The 24,334-nt window shown below is 28.1% G+C and overlaps 3 protein-coding genes across 8 annotated transcripts; all 3 read left to right on the forward strand.

Annotated features, from left to right (window-relative positions):
- Nucleotides 1-1,650: 1,650 nt before the first annotated feature.
- On the forward strand, nt 1,651-15,873 carry LOC141536291 (uncharacterized). Of its 6 annotated transcripts, none has more exons than XM_074256716.1 (12): nt 1,651-1,788; nt 7,031-7,239; nt 8,229-8,426; nt 12,330-12,509; nt 13,554-13,763; nt 13,958-14,002; nt 14,202-14,381; nt 14,450-14,585; nt 14,685-14,779; nt 14,854-15,067; nt 15,378-15,515; nt 15,630-15,873. In XM_074256716.1, exons 3-12 carry the CDS (start codon nt 8,424-8,426, stop codon nt 15,764-15,766), a joined length of 1,338 nt encoding a protein of 445 aa, XP_074112817.1. In that variant the 5' UTR covers nt 1,651-1,788; nt 7,031-7,239; nt 8,229-8,423; the 3' UTR covers nt 15,767-15,873. The 6 variants fall into 6 exon arrangements, with proteins under 6 accessions (XP_074112817.1, XP_074112820.1, XP_074112823.1 ...); XM_074256719.1 differs by having other exon boundaries at nt 15,633-15,873; XM_074256722.1 differs by having other exon boundaries at nt 15,580-15,747.
- On the forward strand, nt 8,453-11,030 carry LOC141536290 (uncharacterized). The gene has a single exon (XM_074256715.1). It carries the CDS (start codon nt 9,309-9,311, stop codon nt 10,887-10,889), a length of 1,581 nt encoding a protein of 526 aa, XP_074112816.1. The 5' UTR covers nt 8,453-9,308; the 3' UTR covers nt 10,890-11,030.
- Nucleotides 15,874-19,452: 3,579 nt separating the features above from the next.
- LOC141535901 (uncharacterized) lies at nt 19,453-23,583 on the forward strand. The gene is made up of 8 exons (XM_074256067.1): nt 19,453-21,461; nt 21,937-22,035; nt 22,144-22,239; nt 22,501-22,593; nt 22,719-22,781; nt 22,855-23,053; nt 23,152-23,234; nt 23,395-23,583. Exons 1-8 carry the CDS (start codon nt 21,372-21,374, stop codon nt 23,581-23,583), a joined length of 912 nt encoding a protein of 303 aa, XP_074112168.1. The 5' UTR covers nt 19,453-21,371.
- Nucleotides 23,584-24,334: the final 751 nt, after the last annotated feature.

Raw genomic sequence — 24,334 nt, forward strand, 5'->3', positions numbered from 1 at the left:
AAAATTTCCAGATAGATTGAGATTTGGAATCTATTGGAATCTATATGTAAGTCCACCATAGCGGAGTTTCTTTATTGGAATTAATCGAATTATAATGTTATTTGTATTTGTATGGATCTTATCTGCACCTTACACGTAGGTTTGTATCTGTTCTTTTCGTAAGTCTATATGGACAGAAAAACCAAACTGGATTTCCGAATTCGAAAAAGAAAATTTTTTTATTGATTTTTAATGACAATTCCACAATCGGAAAAAATTATGTATTTTATATGTAATAGCCATTCTGAAAATATCAGAATATTTAAGTAATTCCATATAAACTGGAAATAAATAATTTATCTGGCAACACCAATAACACGACATTTTGGTCTATGTTATTTTATGAGCAGTTACGAACATAATCAAATAATGTGTCCACTGGAATGCCTTAGGAATTGCAGCGACAAAAACACATCAAAAAACACCATTTTTATTGGATTTTCCAGTTCCATACTAAAAGTTATTTTAAAGATTTTTATTTGTAAGTAACTATTGAAAAATAATTTAAAATTTATTCGAATCAAGCAGAATATCCATAATGAAATTCTACAGTAGAAGTTAGTTGTTATCGGAGAATCCAGTTTTGAAATAAAAATAATTTTGATGTTTTTATTAATAAATTACGTTTAAGAGTGTCTCAAAATGGTGTAATATTGATGATGATCCATATTTAATTTTTATCCCGTCTCATGGAATTCATGAGGATATCCATAGGTGTAGCTGTGGGCTTTTATAGGAATATTCAACTTTATGATAGAAATAATTCAATGTATTTATGTCTGTAAATAATTATTAAAATTACCTCAAACCTCTATGAAATATAATGGACTATACAAATTAGATTTATATGTCAGGTCTAATGTTATGTAAATGGATATACCCAGGTTTAGCTATTATATGTGCCTCTATACAAATATCCAGTCTTACATCAAGATTCCTTCTATATACTTTTATTTGCAAATTACAATCAAGAGTGTTTAACAAATATGTGATACTAAGTGGACTATCCAGATTGGATTTTTATTTCAAGATTAATGTTCTATATCTGAATAAATTACTCTGGCTCGCTGGCTGTCAATCGTTTTGAAAAATTTTTCTTCAGTTTCTGAAAAATAAGTCAATAACAAAAATTGATTAAAAACTATTTCTTGCTTAGATTTTTTTTTAAGAAACAAAAAACGATTTCAATAAACATTTGATGATTTACATTTAGATACTGTAGTATCTAGCGATGAAAATTAAGTCAGCCGACATCTAAAATTTTTATATTTTTTTTTTATTGAAAAAATTATTACAAAAAAATAAGAAAAAAAAAATTTCATTTGTAATAAACTTGAATAATTTTAAGTGCAATTTTTAAAAAATATTTTTCGGTTCCAATTTAATAAGTGAAAAAAAAAAAAATTTTTAAATTAAAAACGTTGGCTAACTTTAGTATTGTTATCTAGTGAGTAAATTATAAGTAAACGCTCGAGAAGAAAAGAGAAAAAGTCATATGTGTAAAAAATATGTTAACCCGCCAAAACGAAGGCACTGCTGCCACGTGGTAGTGGGGAAGGGGGTTACGCTGTTCGCAATCTGGCTCAGCCTAGACTGTTAGTCAGTTGTTCGCTAAGAGTTGTGTGTACAAGAGTTTTTGTAAGAAGTCAGTAATTGTGTGTCAAATTTTGTTTCAAAAAATAAATTCCGTGGTAATAGCAGAAGAAGACGTAAAAAAATTTTATTTGTCTAAACGACGTAAAGAAAACTGTAAGTACAATTATAATTATAATATAAAATCCCACTTTCTTTGTTAACAAAATCAAAATCAATTTCATAAATCGATTGTGTGTGCGTAAATGTCCTTGTAAAAGAAAATTACTGATTTCTTTTATTGAAAAACTGAAATCTACTTTTATCTTGGTGTTTTTCAAATCAAAATTTCTTAATTTTTTAACAAAATATTTCCAACAATCGATATTAAAACCTCAGTAGATTATGGGATTCTAAAGTATTTTGTATGGAGTGCCAATTACAACATTAGAATCCGATAGGTTACAATATAAACTTTCATTGTGTTACTGGCGTCTTAATATTAACAAAGCTTAAATAATATTATTGTACTGAGGCTGGCTGTAAAAAGTTGATAGAATTTTTTTTAATATATTGTCTTATATTGAAAAATTCATTTATTCAACTTTAATAAATTTTTAAAAAATTAGTTTTTATTTTCGTTTGTGTCTTTAAGAACTAAAAAATAAATGTTTTGTTCTCCTCAATAATTGAAAAATTCCTATTTTTCACACTCTTAAATTTTACACTTTTTTTTTTTAAAATATGTCATTATATAACCTGTAGATATAAATTTTTTTATAGCAAGAATATCTATTTATTAGTTCGTTATTAACAATAATTAACTTTAAGTATTTATTTTATTTGCGTTAGTGTCCCAATAAATTTGAATTCGTAAATTTTATTTCGAAAAAATAAGAACAGCTTACTTTTTGTCGTTGCTAATTTTATTGTTTGTTTTTTTTTTTTTGCATAAAATATTTTCAATAATTGTTTGTATGGAACCTTAACAGATTATGTGGAATCGTAAGGTATTCTGTATGAATTTTCTGTAAAAATTTACACTTTGTTTTTGGTGTATGATAATTAACAAAATTTTAAAATTATTACTATATTGAGGCTTTCCTATAAAAAATTCAAAGATACTTCCTAGAAGAATTATTACATATTTATGAATTATGATTAATCAATAATAATCTATTATCAACATCACATTTTATTTTCGTAAATGACCTAGTAGTTTTAAATCCGTTACTCTACCATTCAAACATACTGTGGCTGCATTTTTGCGCTAAAGAATGTGATCCTAATTTTCTATAATATTTTTTCAATAAACTACTATTAGAAAACTGAACTAGTTCTGGGATTGGAAAGTATTTTTTTGCCCTCCGGGCGGAAAGTGGCAACTTTCGTCCCGCTACGCTAAACAAAGTTGCCGCTTTCCGCCTTCGTCGGACAAAAAAATAGTATACAGCCCTTGGAAAGTAAAAAAGAAAACCTCAGATCACATGTTTGTCGACCTCGGCTTCGCCTCGGCCAACAATTACATGTGATCTGAGGCTTTTCTTATTTTCCTTCCCAAGGGGTGTAATATACTATTATTTAATGTATCGATTATAATATCAGAGTCCATTAGGTTTCATTATAAAATTATTATTCCGTAGCTAGCGTAATTAACAATGCTCTAATAAAATTATAATATTTAATAAATTAACATGTATGCATGATTTCATGTAGGCAAAAACAATCAATTTTTATAGTCCGCTTCTATTTGCGTATATGCTAGGGTGGGTCAAAAAAATCGAATAATTTATTTTTGATTTTATACTCTGAGAAATAGGTTCGTAGACACCTAAAAAGAATTATCTCCAAGTATAAGCTCTTAATTATAACGGGAAGGTCCTCCGCTTTGCGGGTTTCTATTTTTTTCGAATAATCAGATAAAAAAATTTATATCTCGCTTCCAACTGCTTGGAAAAATATTCCGTGGCATAGATTTTGTGAGAAATTGAATGCTTTACAAAAAAGGTCTCTTATGACTTTTTCAAAAACTCAACCGATTAAAAGATATTCATAGTTGAAGTTTGGCTATTTTAAGGAAAATATTCGTTTTTATTATGAATTTTATAAGTCGATGAAAAAAATTATTTCGGATTGCGGAACTCATGATTTTGTAGGAAATTTACTGCTCTACAAAAATGGTCTCTTATGATTTTTTGATTAAGTGAAGCCGTTACGAGATATTCATCGTCAAACATTAACGAATATCAATATTTCCAGTTTTTGATCAATAATTCGATAAATTTTAATTTAAACTATGAGTTTCAGGAAAATTTACATAAATTTGAGTTTCGATCGATAAAGAAATGTTATAATAAGTTAGATAAAGAATTATTGGAATTATCATTGATTTTCCTTGGAGAAATGCCTCAAGAAAAGATTTCTTTCAAACGTCCTGGTGCTGTTCATCATGCTAGATGGATGGCTAAGGCCATTTATAGTTTAAAAATGTATCTATTCAGAGATGAATTCAAACTCTCTCAGAAAGAATTGCATGGTCTTCGTCATTTCTGTATTTTTATAGTCACATTGTATTTAAAAGCTTGGTTTTCATCAACTTCTGCAACAACTGCTGCTTATCATGACTTGCAGTTTATGAAAAATTTATTGGAGTACAAACATATCAATCCTTTGATTTCTTCAGCTACGTGTGAAAAAATGATTTCGCACTTATGGTATTTGAGCGATGAACTTGCCATTTTATCACTGTTTGACGATGGCGTTCCATTAGAAGTAAAAAAACGTATTGTTGAAGCTGTTAATACTCGTGAAGGTACAGATTCTAAAGCTAAAAGATTTGTAATTGCTAAAAAGATTTGAATTCATTGGCGCAGAGAACTCTGAGTGACTTTGTGTCTAAAAAGTCATTAAATCTTTTCAAAATCTTCGATCTACCGTATGACTTTCTTGATGTCGATGTTGAATTATGGCCTACTAATGAGAGTTATCTCGAAAATAAAGAATACTTTCAACAACTAAAAGTTGTCAATGATTCAGCAGAGCGAGCTGTTGCATTAGTCAGTGAATATAATCAATGCTTGACAAAAATGAAGAACAATTCCAGTACTTATTGCAAGTTGTCAAAGAACATCAAAAACATTCCCAAATTGTAATAAAAGAAATTATTTATAGTAATAGCGTACTGTTATGTTAAAAATATAGACAATTATATTGCAATTGATAATTCAATAAAAAATTTATCTATAAAAAAGTTAAATACTGGTTGTTTCTCACTTGATTCAATACTTTTCATATTAAATTTGACAAAGAAATATGTCATTCACTTCAAATTAAACTAATCATTGGCTATATGTCGAAAAAAATGCTCTAATTTCTTGTTTTAATGCAATCAAACAAGCTCAAGACTGAAAACAATATTAAAAAAATTGTTTATAACATTTCTTTATCGATCGAAACTCAAATTTATGTAAATTTTCCTGAAACTCATAGTTTAAATTAAAATTTATCGAATTATTGATCAAAAACTGGAAATATTGATATTCGTTAATGTTTGACGATGAATATCTCGTAACGGCTTCACTTAATCAAAAAATCATAAGAGACCATTTTTGTAGAGCAGTAAATTTCCTACAAAATCATGAGTTCCGCAATCCGAAATAATTTTTTTCATCGACTTATAAAATTCATAATAAAAACGAATATTTTCCTTAAAATAGCCAAACTTCAACTATGAATATCTTTTAATCGGTTGAGTTTTTGAAAAAGTCATAAGAGACCTTTTTTGTAAAGCATTCAATTTCTCACAAAATCTATGCCACGGAATATTTTTCCAAGCAGTTGGAAGCGAGATATAAATTTTTTTATCTGATTATTCGAAAAAAATAGAAACCCGCAAAGCGGAGGACCTTCCCGTTATAATTAAGAGCTTATACTTGGAGAGAATTCTTTTTAGGTGTCTACGAACCTATTTTTCAGAGTATAAAGTCAAACATAAATTATTCGATTTTTTTGACCCACCCTAGTATATGCCTAAGATAATAATAATTTATAATTTTTTACTTTGAAAATAAAAAATTTTGACATTTTTGTCTGATTAAAATTCATACTTTCTTTCTGCTAAACTGTTCCTAACAATTTAAATGAAAACCCTTACTGATTACAGGATTAAAAAGTATTCTATTCTTTTGAAAATTCTGTAAATGAATATTGATATAGCACGACTCACAATGCGTGACATCAAAGATTGTGCTCTATGTTTCAAAATTTTTTTGCCTTTGTCTCGCAACTATTTTAATAATTATACTTTCGGGATTTTTCCAAATTAAAATAATTAAAACATTTTATAAATAATTTAATGGACATTACTTCTGTCAGCTCAAAATATTTAAAGTTAAAATAATTAAAAATATAATTAAACATCTATTTATGAGAATTTTCTTTTTATCCGTTTTCCTATGCTTGTTCTTTACAAAGATATTAGCATTATGAGTCGTGCATTTTTGGATTTATTAAACTTTACGTATACATTTTTTTTCAATTAACATAAATTTGATAAATTTTTATATTATAGTTTTTATTGAACATTCGGTTTAGCCCAAATAGTAATCAAATTTTTTTAATGTAATTTTCATTGCTGGTTAAGTTATCTTTTTGAAAAATTTCTATAAATGAGAAAAAAATAACTATAATGATTGAATACTTTGATATAATTTTTATCGTTTGAAAATTTTTATTCCTTGCCAGAAATAAACTTGCACGAACTTTTAAAAGGAAAATCAGCTGTTGTATGTTTAATATTTCTCAAAATTTTTTTTGGGATCGCTATAACATTTTTTTTCTTTTATCGATTTTTGAACGGAGAAAATTTAACTTCTGTCAAAATTTGTCTTTTTTGTAAAAATGTATGTGACATTTATGTGACGGACTTGTTTGTATTTACTTTTGATTAATGATAAACATAATACATATGTAGGTGGGAACTGCTCTGTAACGGAATTATGAGTAGGGTTTGAATTATTTAATTGTCTTGCCACTTATCATTTTGGTTATGAAGTTTTTATGTCTTTATGATAAGCATGGATATAAAATATAATGAATGTTTAGTTTTTATTAATTATTGCTGAACGATACCATGCGAAACAGTTAGATAATGATGATGAAGCACTAACGTTTTAATCAACATTTGTTTGGAAATTTTATACATAATATATTTGGGTTCAGATATGTTTGCATGATAAAAATAATATACTTAAAAAAAAACTTTTCAAAAATGTTGGTTAAGACGTTTTTCTTTTGCATTTGTTATTAAATATTAACGTTATCATATTGTATTTATGTTCATTACTTTTTTTCCATTCATATTTCTTGTATAGCTTACGATTATTATTTCACATAATTACAACGTAAATTTGGATTACAGGATATTCATTACCCACGTATAAATTGATTCTGACCTCGAGGCATCAGTCATGTTTGCCTACGTGAAGTTTTGTCTACCGGACAATGGCTTATGTATTGTCAAAACAAGTCAGATAGCCAAATTTAAAATTCCGTTTGAAAAAAATAAAAAGTACAAGGTCACTTGTGATGATGATACAGTTAAAAAAGCTGTGGTTATTTACGCCGAAAGTGAGTCATTTTTTAATAAACTTATTACATTGTATTTTTATTATGGTTCTGAGGAGCCTAGGCTCTAGAATCAAATAAAATATTTTTTAATCTATTTATCTATAAAGTATTGTTTTAATTAGAAGCATGTGACGAGAAATAAGACTGTTCGAAAAATTTTATTTATAAAATAACTTTTTTTTTTTTTTTGATAAATACCCTTAAAATTTTAGTACTTATCAAAAACCCTTCATGACAAATTTCGAAATATTTTTATTACCTTTTTAAAAGATATTAAATTAAAAAAAAAAAAAAGAAAAGAACCTTTTGTCGTTCCTTGCGCATTACTTTTTTAAAGCTCTTAAAATTCAAGCTTTGTTAACAAAAATTATTGGTTTTTAACGCATTTTCCAGAATGAGAAGTGGAAACTAATGAAAAATGCATATTTTAACATTTGTAAAAAGTTTTCTTAGCAAAGCATTACCTATTTCAAAACTGCAGATCGACTCGGTCGTGGGTTCTCCGCGGAAACAATTTTTTTTTAATTTTTAAAATATTCAAAATTTTTTTTTCTTTTATTATTATAAATTTCATTTCCCGTAACTATATTTAAATTTTCGGGTTATATTCAAGTAGTTTTAATAATTTTTCACTGAAAAAAGGCCTTCAAAATAGACCAACAGACTTTTAGTTACATTATGTAATCCACAGCTGCAAAGTATTCTTTAATTTGTATTGACTTCTTAAAAGTTTTATATATTTGATCATTTAATTAAACGGAAATGCTATTCATATTATTTAAACGAAAAAACTTTTTAAGTTGCAAAAAATTGATGGTAAATTAAAAAAAAATGTCTACTGCTGTACTTTGATAATTTTATTATAATAATCCGAAATGTCGATAATGTAAATTATCAGATATCTATTGAAGTTATTTTTTGTTTCTTTTAAGAAAACTCTAAATAAGGAATAGTTTTTAATCAGTTTTTGTCCTTGTCTTGTTTTTCAGAAACTGAAGAAAAACTTCAACAGACTATAGATAGTCAGCGTACCAAATTTCCTCCGGTTTCGAAACTAGTTTCTGGCACTGAAGAGAGCGATGTGGATATGATAAAAAATAACCGTGAAAAAAAAAACAGAAAGTGGCGATAATTCTATCCAATCTGTCCTTCAAGAAAAATTAGCCTTAAAAGAAAATGAATTAATGGTGAGATTTATTCTATTTTTTTAAATTATAAATTTTGAAATAAAAAACATACAAGTGAAGAATTTTTAAATAACAAATGAATATTTTATTGATGACAGTATTTGATAAAATTATGAATTACCTTATATACTCTGTGATAATGCATCTAATTTCATAGTGTAAAATATAAGAGTACTAAACTTTTTTACCAGCTTCGTAAGATATATTGTTTGATTAAAATTAAATTCTATTTATAAGCCACTTCATGCTTTATCGAATACTTTAAAATCGGCTAGAATTTTTTTACTAGAAATAAATTATAATTTCTAGAAAAAATTCTATTATTTTTATTACAAGAGTGCGTCTCTGGACATCATATTCATACTTATGTAATTTATTACATTATTCTTGATTTGATTATTCCGGCATTAGTAATAAAAAAATCGTATATTGTGCAACTCTTGTGCAATTGTCTAATACTTATACCCGAACAAATAAACATACTCATTTTCGTCCTGAACTCAACTTCTCTTTTGTGGACAATCGATTATCTAAAAAATACTGTGATTTATTTATTTATTAAACGATAATATAATGAAGATATACTTTACGAAGTCAAAACAAAAACGATAAAGACCTCCAATGATAATCTGAAGGTTTTATATTTGAACTGATCAATAACGCCTTACATTTTTTGCATTTAAGCAGTCTTCTGATCACTCTGTTTCTGTGACAAAAAATGAGAATAATATTGAAGATGTTTCAGAAAATTTAAGTAATTTAGAGTGTCTCGTGAGTAATAATGAGTCACTCTTAAGCAGCAATAATCATACAAATTCAAATCTTTTTGATAATGAACATACTGAATTTCTGGACGTAAACAATTTGAATAATGTACATAATATGAGCTCAGAAAGCTTTTCAGACAACGATGGTTCTTCTTTTCATATAAACTGTGATGATTTTTCATCTGAAGAAACTGATTTTTCGTCGGATAGCGATTCTGATAGTACAAAAGAAAATGATGTTAATTGTTCCTCTAATAATAATTGTGCGTCTTGTGATGAATCAAATTTATTTAACACCGACCATATGCAAGGTAGCCTCATGATGTTTCCTAGAGCACAATTAACTATTGCAGATGTTTTATTAATGATTACTGTTTACTCCATAAAAAAAAGATTAACTAAAAAAGATGAAAATGATTTAATCGAGCTTGTAAAGCTTTTAGCTGGCCCGGAATTCTCATCATGGAACCCTTCGCAACATGCACGAGATAAAGCATATAATCCCCCAAAATCTAAAATTAATACACATTTTTATTGTACGAATTGTAATATTATATTAACTTCTCATAACTGCAAAAGAATGAAAACAAAATCTATAAAATGTACAGACTGTGAAACCCAGTACAACTTAACACTAGAAAGCCCCAACCAATTTATACTCATCGATTTTGAGTACCAACTGAAGATTCTTTTGCATGAAGAGGATGTTCAAAAAGATTTATTGCAAACATTGACTAAAATTAGTGAAAGTCAAAATAATGGTGTAATTAATGACATCTATGATTCTAAACTATATAAAAACATTCAAGGTTCTTCACCACAAACATTAACATACAATCTTAATACTGACGGTGCACCAGCATTTAAAAGCTCCAATCGTAGTTTTTGGCCAATACAATTACATTTAAATGAACTTTCACCGCGAATTCGCAAACAAAATATAATTCTTGCTGGTATGTTTTTAACCTCATCAGAACCTAGTCCGGAATTAATGAAAATTTATCTTTCAAAGTTCATTGATGATGCTGAAAAACTTATGAAAAATGGATTAAACATTACTATACATAATTCAAATGAACAGAAAAATTTTAAATTTCACTGTCTTCTTGTATGTGTGGATTCAGTTGCTAGGCCTGTCATACAAAATCGATATCAGTTTAATGGCTATTATGGTTGTAGTTGGTGCTACGCACATGGTGAATATTATAACTCTGCTATGCGTTATCCAATAGTTGAAAATGACCCTGCTTTAAGGACACATAATGATCATGTTCTTGATATTGAAAATGGTGAAAAATTAAGTCGTCACATCAATGGTGTAAAAGGACGCACAGAACTATTACGATTAAAACATCTGGACTGTGTATGGAGTTTACCTGTAGATTACATGCATGGTGTTTTGCTAGGTGTTTCTCGGCAATTATGGTCTATATGGACTACACCAAAAACCCCGTATTACTTAACGTCCAAGAATCGTGAAGAAATTGATAAACGGTATCTTAGTATAAAAAGACCACATGAAATCCATAGGCTGACGAGATCTATTAAAACTATGGCAAAATGGAAAGCATCAGAATGGGAGTCATGGTTGTTGTTTGACAGTTTGCCTTGTTTGGATGGAATTTTAAAAAAGAGTGCTTTGATTCATATTGTCTATTTGTGTCTAGCATTTATAAACTTTTATCTGGGAATATAAGTGCGAGAGATATCGTTCAATGTGAATTAGATTTATTGCAATTTGTTGGCGAATGTCAATTATTTTATGGAAAACAAGTAATGACGTTCAATTTACATTCCTTAGTTCATGTCGGTGAATCGGTAAGACAAAGTGGTCCTCTCTCTTCTAGCAATACATTTATTTTTGAAAACGAAATATTCAATTATAAGCTTAAAATAAATGCTGCTCATGGTGTTTCCCAGCAAATTGTTATGGCAACTTTAAAAACAAATTACATTCGGAATAACATCGACAATGCTACAGAATCAACCGTCTGTCGAAGTTACTGTAAAAATTTATTTCTTCCTCAATATTTAACTAAATATTTACTTACAAGTAATGATGCAATGCTTACTAGTAAAGCGGATGAACCAAATGGGAGAATTCTTTAACTGCTTCGCCAATCGAATATTGAAATTACACATGATGTTAAAGTTTACAGCAGATGTTTCTTTAGAAAAACAGTTATTCATAGTGTTAAGTATACTAGACCAAAAAAAACTGATAATACTACTATTTTATTGAAAACTAAGAAAAAATGCAAATACATGACTTTGTTGTTGCAAATAACATCTGTTATTTATATGGACATGAACTTATAACGAGTACACCTGAATTTTTACATCACGCTTAAATCATATATTCGAAGTAGACAATATCCGAGGAGATGAGATTTTTGTTAATGCTGAGTGTTTTGAAGTAAAACTATCATTTTACACCACTGGAGTAAAGAGTTATGTTTCTTTGCTACCAAGACACTTAGGAAATTAACAAGATGATAAAACAATTTTAAATGTAAGAAATATTTTACATTAAGACTTTAAAATATTAATTACTTGACTAATGGCTTATGTTTTCTCATGCGGATATTTTATTTGGTCTAAGTGTTTCAAATATTGTAAAATTCTAATTTACTTGCATGATTGAAATCTGTAACATTATTCGAGAAACATTTTATATTAATATTTTCAATTTACAATTGTAATAATAGCAATTATTACTATGAATAAAAATGAATAATCTTATTATTACTTAAAACTAAAAATGTATAATACTTTGCTTTTTTTGAAAATATTATGAATATAAAGCACTAAGCAAAAAATTTTTAAGATTTAAAAATTTCAACAATATTCCTTTATTCCAATCCTTTCTCGAATCGTTTTCGATAAAAATTTTTGGCATGCTTGAAATGTATTCTTTTTAAACAGCTATTGAAATTAAATTTAATTATATATTAGGTTTTTCTCTAGTGACTCGCATGCAGATTTTCTGACCTATATAATACTCTTATTCGAATAGAAGGCAAATTAATATATTCAATTCTACAAATGCTGAACATTATAAAATTTATAACTCTTTGGAATAATGAATCGGTCTCATTATTAAAAATACTATGGTGTTTAATTATTTTTACAACAGAAAATGGATCAACAAGAAGCGGTAGAAGTGGATAAAGAAAACGATTCTTCTGCTATAAATATCTCTGAAATAAATGAACCATTAATTCACTCTAAACCCGCTGAAGCTATTCTGTCAACATCTGGAAATTCTGTAGAGAATGATGGCTATCAAAACAATGAAATCAAAACGAATGATCAGGTTTGAAGTTTTCAATTTTTAATTTATAATATAATAAATATCATACTTATAGGCATTTTGAAAATATGTTAATTGAAATCAATTAAAGAAGAGTAAAAATACATTTATAAACGAAATTTCGTCATTCATGGTCTGAAACTACTTGGTATCCAATTATTGCATTAATTCAATTCAATTTAAAAATATTTTTCACACTTCAATGATTTGTTGATTTTTAGTTATTTTGGATAGTTACAATGATGAAAATAATAAAAACTAGCAACCTTGCAGTCACTATGTGATTGCCGTGATTTGTTAACTATAAATAGATAAAATTTTGTTTTATTAAATAATGACTTTTGTCAAATTGCACTTTACTTTTTTAACTATTGGCGTTTTTAAAGATATAAGCTCATACCGATGTTACAGTCATGAAGAGCTTTCATTTGCATTTCACCCATATGCATTTTAATAAATCTTTCATGTATACATATATATATATATATATATATATATATATATATATATATATATATATATATATATATATATATATATATATATAAATATATGAAAAATTGATGTGGGTACTCAAATGAAAGGTCTTAATGAGTGTAACATCAGGATGAGCTTATATCTTTAAAAATGTCAATAGTTCACGAGATACAAGGTCAATTTCTTAATTATGTATCTAGAGATAGAGCATTTTTAAATGCAGCCTAAATACTTTTCATAAATTGACTATTGGTGAGAATGATACGAATTCATGAAAAAGCACAACTCCAGGTCAAGTCTTTTCTAACGATACCAAATTTAACCATAAAAATCCATTTTATCATATAAATACATTGGCCACAAAGTTTTGCTTATTCTTTCAACAAAATAGATTACTTTGAACTCTTCTTAGTCTTAATTCAAGATTCACAGTGATTAAAAAAAATTGAAGTTTTAAAATCTTTTCTAATCGATTTTTTCAGTTTGGAATGCTGTGTAATACAAATGGATTCATTATTTCCCTCATATACGTTTAAATTACAGTTATACGATATTTCTTTCCTCTTTTAGGTAAGGAAAGTTATAAAGAATTCGACTTTAGGCGAAAAATTTAAAAAACAGCTGAAGCTTCTTGACGAGGGGTCGAGTGACGGAAATCTCGACGTCGACGGCACCGAATCATCTAAAGTTTCCAAGAACGATGCTGAACCCTTTCGAACAAGTTCAAATTTGAAACGATCACTTATTGGCAAAGGCAAATCATCAAAAAAAAGTAAAAAAGTAAGTCGAGTCAACATTAATAAACAAGTTTTATTTTTGACAGCAAATATCATTGAATTTACAAGTTATTAGTTGAATATCGTCATTTTTTCAATATTTTTTATTGAATTTTGAGCTTAATAATACATTAACTTTAAAACAATAGCATTGTTATGTATGACAGAGATTTAATATTTTTAATAATTTAATTGCAGCGTAAGGTCAGTGATGATAATAATAAATCAGAAATGAACCAGGCAGTATGTATAAAAATATAGATATTTACATATATCTCAAGGTTATTGAAAATGAAACTTACAGATCTGCTAAGAATAAAACTTCTTCAATTTTTGAACTCGTAAAAAGAAAAAAAAATTATGAAGACATAGCAAAAGTATCATTTTTTATAACTTTCAGAATATGTATAGAATAACTTAATTAATATAAAATAAATTTTAGGTGGTAACTCCTGCAACAGTAACCTCAAACGCCGATCATCATATATCTACTACTGAATCAGAAGCTCAACTTGCCCTCATCCCATCATCTCCCTTAGATAAAAATAATTCTCAAGTGAAAACTGATAGGTCAACTTCTAAAACAGGGAAGAAATCCCGCAAGACAAAAGAGAAAGAGTTGGTAAGTTGAAGATCAATTTTAAATTTTAATTGACGACATGAATCGATACAGTAACATAATTATTCTAGAATTATGATGCAATTCTAAAGATTCTCAATAAAATAAGTGACGACGTCGATTGGCTGAAAAAGCATCATACCGGACTAGAGTCTTTTATTATTGAAAATCTAACGGCAAACTTAGAAAATTGGAACCAAGTGAAACGTAAGTAATAATTATTTTTTATTGTATTTATCCAATCTTTTATTGAAGTAATTTAACAAACATAATTTAAGAAACAACTATTAATTTAAAAATTTTTAGATGTACAACAAGCTCCATCAAACAATCCAAATCTCACCATTGAAGATATCAATCGTCCTCCAGCGGTTGGATATGTGCGCATTGACACCAATATGGTAATTAAAATTGTTTCAAACTGAAGTCATTTTATATATAGCTAGTTTTATAGTTTCTTTAAATGATGTTTTAGATCCACTTAGGTCAAAACGTATGGCTACCAAAACAAAGCTATGATGATGCAGTTTATAATGCTGCAACAAATTCAATGTTTGTCAAAAATATTGCAATGGCAGTCTTTGGTTCTCAATATTTAAAAGAGCACAGTGTAAAAGGCAAAGGTTGCAACAAAACGAAGAGCAAACCAAGGCCAGAAATTGATCCTACCAAGGCTCTAGCTATACGAGGTAACATTATTAATATAATTTATGTCATTGTGATTCTTGTTTACTTTTTATCACTATCTATAAATATCTTATTCCTATTGTAAAAAACTACCGTCATTAAAGATTAATTTCTTTAATGATTAATTTTGAATGTTTTTGTATACTAATACAAAGTAACAAACACATTGTGTAAAATCATAAATTATGTATGTCTAACACATTATGATAAGTAACAGAAGTATTAGACTGTAAGTTAATAAGCTAATTTAGAGCAGTTTATACTTTATTCAGTGAAATGCATATATAAACATTGCTAACGTATATTTTTCAGATATATTTGAGTATTATTTAAAGACTAACAAACAGTTAATCGGATCGAATTTGTTGTCAGAGAGAGACACGTACGAAGATCACATCAAAGCAAAAATTTCAGATTTACTCCGACCACCGAAAACATCTAAGCCAAAGGGTAAGAAAATAATGCTTTTCATTTATAGAGAACTATTGGAATCTGAATATTAATCGATATTTAGAAACAGAATACATATATTTAATTTCATCTTGTCTTTATCAACTGATAAAGTAGTTCCTAAAGTACCGCCGAAGCCTAAGGAATCTAGTAGCAGTAGCTATGAAAACTCTGTTGGCTCCGATGACGAGAAGAACACAGAAGAAGAGACGCAAAAAGAAGATGCAGCAGAAGAAAGTAGTTTAGAGTAAAATTAAAGATTATTTTGTACTTTCGTTTGTTTTTTCCTATTAAAAACCCACAGCTAAACTTGTGAATGGCCTAATAAACACTATTAAAATAAAAATAAAATTTAATATGGATCATCCATTTTTTATATAGCTCTGAAGTCCTTTTAATAGTTATTTGCAGATAAAAATATATAAAATTATCTGTATTAATGCATGGAATATTCCTGTACAGGCCCACAGCTACACTTGGGTATATCCAAATATATAACATTAAACCTGGAATAAAAATTTAGTATGGATAGCCCATTCGATCTCATAAAGCTTTAAGGAAGTTCTAATTGTTATTTACAGATAAAAATACATTAAAATACTCTTATTTTCATATCGGATATTCCTATAAAGGCCTATAGCTACATCTGAGCATATTCCGATACATAACATTAGACTTAAAACAAAAGTCCAATCTGAATAATCCATTTGATACCACATAGTTATAAGACATTCTTAATTGTATTTTACTGATTAAAATACATAAAAGTGATTGTAATATAATACTGGATTTTCATATAGACGCCCACAATTACACCTAAGTATAATTTCTTATGTAGCTCTGATGTCCTTTTAATAGTTATTTGCAGATAAATATATATAGAATTATATGTATTACTGTATGGAATATTCCTGTAAAGGCCTACAGCTACACTTGGGTATATACAAATATATATCATTAAACTTGGAATAAAAATTTAGTATGGATAGTCCAATCGATCTCATAAAGCTTTAAGGTAGTTCTAATTGTTATTTACAGATAAAAACATTAAAATACTCTTATTTTTATATCGGATATTCCTATACAGGTCTATAGCTACATCTGAGTATATCCAGATACATAACATTAGACTTGAAACAAAAGTCCAATCTGAATTATCCATTTGATACCACATAGTTATAAGATAGTCTTGATTGCATTTTACAGATGAAAATACATAAAAATGATTGTAATATAATACTGGCTTTTAATATAGAGGCCCACAACTACTCCTAGGTATATCCAGTCGTATAACGATAGACTTGGCATAAAAATCCACTCGGGATAGTCCGATTGATATAAGTAGACGTAAGATACTCTTAAAGTTAATTTACCGATAAAAACATACTAAACTAAAGTTATCATACAACTGGACACTCCAACAGAAAACACTTTTTATCATTACGCTATGTTATTGGATTTTCTAATAGAACCCACTTGCTTTAGTGCAGCTTGGTAAATCCAGATAGAAATTCTCTAGGCATACAAATTCTATTAAAATCCAGATAGAAATTCTCGAGACATATAAATTCCATTAAACTTTCCGTTTTTTTTCCTTTGAAAAATTGTATAGATATGTATATGGATTTGCAGCGACAAAAGCACATTAGACCCCAATACAGTTATTTTTTATTGGAATCTATAGGATTATTTCAACAGGGATTATTATTAAAAATGATCGATTATATAATAATAATAAAGTAGAAAAAAAATAATTTTCTTCCTTAATTAACCTAACAAACAAGAAATCGCACGCCCGTTTATTTTTAAACGGGTGACTTCTATCCGCGAAGAAAATAATTGCAATGATCGGTTTGCTGGGGGTATTAGTACTAAATATAATTGATAATGTAAAAATAATTAAAGAAAAAATAATTTTTTTAATTATTACATTAATAAACAAGAAATTGTACGCCCGTTTAATTTCAAACGGGTCAACTTTAAATTGTTTTGCATAACAACAATAATAATTAGGATAAGGTAGTTATCGATAAAAATGATTCATTATTTATTAATTATCATTTATTATCTATCAATTAGTATAGGAAAAAATGATTTTTCTTCATAATCAATCTTAACATCCAACAAACTGTTAATAATTTATTCACATCCTACTATAAAAAGTAGTTTTATGTATGCACGAATATTCCGTATAATCACTATTTATTATTTTCTTTTTTTTTCTTTGCTCATATCTTTTAATAATTTTAAGTTATCTTTCGATAACAATACCTTTGATTTTTTTAAATATTTTCCTTCTTCTTGATTCGTTCTTTGTATCTTGTGTATGCTTCCGTTCAGATTATTTCTTAACTCATTTCCGCTACGGTAATTCTCAGCACTAGTATTACTACCAGCACACTTAGCCTTGCTTGCACTCATGTTAGTTTTCTCATTGGGATACTCGGGCATCAATGTCTGGTACTAGACACGAGACAGAATCAGTATATTTTTACTGGATCCCATGGACACTTCATGTTTTTTATTCGGATAATGCGTCATCTGCGACTGACTAGCTGCTGCGTGATGATTGTTGTGGAAAATCAGCGGAGGTAATCTAGATGTCATTGCCATAACATCGGGCGTAGAAAATACTTCTGAATCACGATTAATTTCTGCTCCTGTATGTAAATTCACACACACACACACACACACACACACACACACACACACACACACACACACACACACACACACACACACACACACACACACACACACACACACACACACACACACACACACACACACACACACACACACACACACACACACACACACACACACACACACACACACACACACACACAGACACACACACACACACACACACACACTAAGAAACATGCACATGTACCCTGATACACATATCTTAAAACATAGTCTCATATACATTCAGATAAAATCGAAAACACACACGGACACATGAGGACAGACACGCCCAAACACAAAGAACCACATGTATAAATATATACACACACACACATGCGCGCGCGCGCACAAACACATGCACACAGAAATACGTGCCTACAGAAACATGCGTACAAACTTATCTTAATACACAAATTTGTTATAGCTTTTTAATTTATATCATAAAAAATTGGATAAATTTCAGATAAAAAAAAAACCAAAAATCATGGGAGAAGAAGTGCAAGGACCGGATAAATGGCAATCAGAAAAAGGGGAAGGGGAAAGGACAAAAGAAAGAAAGGACACTGGAAGAGGAAATTATAGAGAACTATTTAGATACATTGAGAAAAAATTTAGATTCATCAGTGGACACACTGAAAGAAAAATTAAAACTATTAAAGGAATGTGGAAAGAAAATAGCGAAATTGGATGGAGATGGAAAAGATTTAGATTTTATAAATATTGATTCTGAAGACGACGACGGGAAAAAGTCGGAACAGTCAGAAGATGAAAAAGAAGAAGAAGAAATGTTAGATAGTAATGAACAAACGACAGAAATTGATAAAGAAAGTGATCAGAACAATAAAAGGAAAGGAGAAAAGAGAAAACTGAATCAAAATAAAGAAAGAGTTACAGAAAATAAGAAAAACAAAGGCGAAGGAAATGAGAAAAAAGTAGAGGAAAAGAAAAGAGAAGAAAAAAATGAAGGACAAACAGAATCAGGTGAAACAGAAATTTATAAAGAAAGTGGAGGTAGTAACCTGAGCGACATGGAGAATTTGGTAACGTTGAAAAATATGTTGGAAAATCTAGTAGGACAAGAAATAACGGCAAGGTGTGAGACGGGGTATATAGTTTCGAAACAAGATTTGAGAGAAATAAATGAAGGGTTGTTGGAATTTTTGAGAGAAAATGCGACCATAGTGGAAGGATTAGAAAAGATGATAGAACCTGAAGTTCACCAACATTAAAATTTTTTAATACATAATGGTGCAATCTGATTAACAGTAAGAAGTCGAAAAAGGCGTGGAAGTTAAGAATGTTAAAAATGTATAAAAAAGTTAAAAAACAAATAAAATGTCACCATAAAAATTGCATGAAAGCAAATGATATTGTTAATGATGTCGCCATTGTGTGTGTATTTGTAGGATTATGAATGTGCGCATATTTTGATATGTGTATGAGCGTAAAGGTGTATGTGAGTATACATGTAGTAGTGCGTGTGGAATAGTGTGGATGTTGATCCATGTGTTTGTCATGTGTGTATGTAAAAGCATGTATGTGTTTTATTTGTTTTAAGGGGAAGGAATGTAAATGTGAGTAATTTATTCTACCATTGTACTAGAAAATATAACGTTTAACGAACAAACAGTAAGCAGGTAAGTGAAAACAATCATCCACTACTACGAAGTGTTATTCTGGCCAAGTCGGATATATTGGACCTCATTCTAGAATCTACAATGTTCAGCCTGCAAAAAATCTTACCAATATTATTAAAAGAAATTAAAAAAAAAGGTTGCCCCTGAAGGCCATCCCTGCAACTTCCCGCCAATTCCATACTTAAACGTTTGAAACTGCACTTATGACGTTTCTGAGCTCTTCGAGCTCAAAAATAGAATTTGTGTGTTATTTTGAGCTCTTCGAGCCGAAAAAAATAGCTTTTGTATGCTTTCGAGCACTTCTAGCGCAAAAGTCTGGTAGAAGTTTGATAAAACATGATTTTTCAAATTTTCAAACCACAATAACTTTTAAATAAATGAACCGATTTCTACGCGGTGAACGGCATTCGACGAAGTTTATTGAGCCTCATAATAAATCTTTTAATTTAATTTGATCAAACTAGGAATTTTGGACTATTTCCAATGATACATTTTTTCGGTTTTCTTTCGTCAACGATAACTCACGAACGAATCAACCGATTATGACCAGGCCGCCGGCGATCAATGTAGTTACCCTGATTAAAAATACTCATTGAAAAGTATTGAAAAAGATGAGAATTGAATACTTTTGAATAAATCCTATCCCACAAGTTTTTCATCTGAACATAAAATTAATACTTTTCAATTATATTGAATCTAAAAATAATATAAGAATTTCTGAACTCTTAAAGAATTGAAAAAGATTCAGATGAATTGATATTTTTAATCTTTTTGAATCCTCTTCAATAACAAAAAAGTTCCGTATTTTCGGGTTACGTGTGGGATTGAAAAAGATTCAAATTAATTGACAGTTTTCAATCTTTTTGAATTCTTCTCAATACCAAAATAATTCCACATTTCGAGTTATGAGATGGATTAAGAAAGATTCAAATGGATTAACATTTTCAATCTTTCTGAATCCTTCTCAATACCAAAATAGTTTCTTATTTCAGATCAAGTGTAGGATTGAAAAAAATAAAAATTAATTTAGAGTTGTCAATTTTTCTGAATCTTTTTCAATAACAAAATAGTCACTTATTTCGGGTCACATATAAGATTGAAAAAAATTAAAATTTATTGAAATTTGTGAATCTTTCTGCATCATTCTCAATATTACAATAGTCCTAAATTTCCGACGCGTTGGCTTCAAATTTAATTGATATTAATTCAAATTTGTGAATTTTTTTCAATCTTTCTCCTATTTATAGTTTAATATTTAATAGTTTAGTAGTTTAATAGTTTAATATTTTGGATCACGTGTAGGATTACAAAAAATTTTAATTAATCAGAGTTTTCAATGTTTCTGTTTTTTTTTTTTTAATTAATTAACTGAAGCCAAAATTTAAATTTTCCAATCTTTTATCTCCTGAAATCAATTGAAATTTTTTTTTGCTTAGAAGCTGTAAAATTTTAATTTCTTATTATCGAATAGAAAGTTTGATCTCTACGTTACAAATTACCTTATCAAATGATAAATCTAAATCACTAAATGAAATGTGAGTTATTAGACGAAAGCTCTGAAAAACTTAAAGTTTCTTTTGACAAAAGAATGGAATTATTGAAAGCTGCCTCCAAACAAGTAAGTGTGCCTTCCAAACCATTTATTTCCCTGATGAAAAATATGATATTGAAGTTAGCAGACTGCTTTCAATTTTTAGATTTTTTTTTTTACTAAATGAATTTATAAATAAATACAATTTTTATTAATTGCACAAGATGAAATTCGCCAAAACTTAGAGTACAATTTTTCAAAGAAAATTATTTGACAAAAAAAATTCGAAAAAATGACAGCTGTCTGCTAACTCCAGTTTCATTAAAAAATATCAATTAATAAATATTTACTATTATGAGATTTGAATTTGTTTTAATAAATTAAATTATACTGAGTGTATATATCGATATACAATTTGCATAGCGTAAATTTCTTTAATTTTTTGTAATCAATATTTTTAATCCCGACGATTATTAATTTATTATTGCTTGTTTTTTTAATTCATAATATTTATTTATATTTTTGATATAATCTTATCTAATGTAATAAGTTATATTTTCAGCGAACACGTGAGAAAGATTTACTTAAAGAAAATTTACCTCCGGCAAAAAAACAAAAATTACAAGAAGACAATTTATCATCCGACCCCAAAAAATCACCGGTAAATATGAATATCTTCATATCGACTCTTTTCATTTTCATAAATAGTAAAAGTGCTTATTTTGCGTTTCCTGGTTATTGAATTTAAACATTGTTTTTTTTCTTCTAGAAAAAAACTATTGTTCCACTCGAAGAGGCAAAGTCACTTGAAAACGAAGAAATCTCCGACACAGAAGAAGAATCTACATCACCCGAAGTTTCATTGGTAAATGTTTACATGAATTAATTATCCCTGATTAAAAAAATTAATTTAAAAGTATTGGAAACAAAAAAAAATTAAATTCCTTCCAATCCTGCTGAATATTTTAAATACTATTAAACTCCTTTTCATATGCAGAATTAAAATTACCAATTTTTTTCTGAATTCTTTTTTTCTAATCAAAAGTATTACTAATTTAAAATTTATGTAAAGAAATTCGTCATAATCATGTAATAAGTAGAGGATAATATTTGACTTTTTTCTCAGAATCCATCACACACTCAACCACGGAAGCCACCAGTTGGTCTGAAAGTTCGCTCAAATGAGCTGTTTGCTGATCTTATGGGTTCCGGTAATTCCGTAAGTACGAAAAGTAGCACTTGTATTATGAAGAATAAACAAATTCATAGAATAAAAACAATAATAATAATAGGCACAAAAACGATAAAACTTAAACAATTGGAATGTAACGATTTCTATTGTAGGCTAGCAACTCTGTTCTAAGAAAAGAGGAGATCAACTCACCACCACACCAGGGAAAAATTGAAGTAAATTTTTTGTTTAAGTATATGAAAGTGATGATCGTATCATTTACGGTGATTTTATTATTTTTTTATTTAGACACTTTCCGAAGCCATGCGTGAGATCTGTGTACTCAAAAAAATTAACAATGAATGCAAAAATAAATTAAGGGTAAAAGATAATATTATCCTTGTGAAAACAAAAGAATTACAAGATTTAAAAGTAAAATACGAGGAAGCGATTGAACGAAACAATAAATTACAAGGAGAAGTAATTGAAGGACAGAAATTGGTCCTAGGTTTGTTGTAATTATTAATGTTGTTTTTGTTATTATTTTTAGATGTATTATATAATTTTTGTATTATTAAGATTTTGGAAATTATGTTTTTTTGACAGAGGGCTTAAAAAATATCAAAGCAGCTGGAATCGATAAGGAACCAGAAATGAAAATTGGCTTCATTGACGAAGAAAAAGGACAAGTATGTAATAAAGTTATATGACAATCATTTCTAAAATATAATAATAATTACCCTGTTTGGATTATTATTATTATTATTATTATTATTATTATTATTATTATTATTATTATTATTATTATTATTATTATTATTATTATTATTATTGTCGTTGTTGCTGCAGGTTTATATGGGATATGATAAATGGATAACCACCAATTTTTACCATAAACTCATGGCTTTGCCAAAAATCCAATTATTTGTGGAAAATGTCGCGCGATTTGTATTTGGGGACGAGGTACTCTTAAAAGCACCGTCAGCGGTAAAACTTCAAACAGATCAAAAAATAAATCCACTGAAATTTATCAATTAGATCCAACGTCGTTGTCACAAACTAGAGGTAGATGTGATGTTAAATTGTCCCACCACTTTGATTTCTAAATTATTTCTATCTTCTTTTTCGACCTTTCTTTAGTACGTATTACCATATATCACTTATTTTGATTGACTTTTTCCAGTTTTCGTTGATATCAACTATTACGCTGAAAACCTTCTCCATAGTGTCGTTTCGAAGTTTCCTTATACTATTGCACTGATAGAAGGATTTGTTTATATTTAATAAGCTTTATTAACTGTTAATAAATGATTTTTAATAACATAGGATTTAATAAATATTTATTAACGGTTAATGAATATTTGTTAACTGTTAACAAATATTTATTTAAAATAAAGAGCAAAAATAGCAATTTTCTTTTGACAATTTTTATCATCCTTTAGCTGGAATAAGTGATAATAATTCAATTCACTAAATAAATAAATATTTTTAATATTTAAAAATATAAAAGATAAATATGAGCTGTGATGGAATTTGGTTTTTACAATAAACATCATTAAAATGCAACATAATTAATGCTAATAATTTATAAAGATGATTTTTATTTATAAGCAATCTTCATATCATATGACGTTGCAAGCGAAACAAATTTACTCTACTAAATATTGATTAAAATTTAATAAATTAAATAATTATCTTCAAATAAATTAAATTATTAATAGTTAATAAATTCTTCTATCAGTGTGTCATTCGAAATAATTTGTGCTTCATTTTAAGAAGCTCCTTATTG

Source organism: Cotesia typhae, unplaced genomic scaffold, assembly GCF_013202065.1.
Source record: "Cotesia typhae breed Kobodo isofemale line unplaced genomic scaffold, CoteBio_Ctyphae scaffold_152, whole genome shotgun sequence".
Lineage (NCBI taxonomy): Eukaryota > Metazoa > Arthropoda > Insecta > Hymenoptera > Braconidae > Cotesia > Cotesia typhae.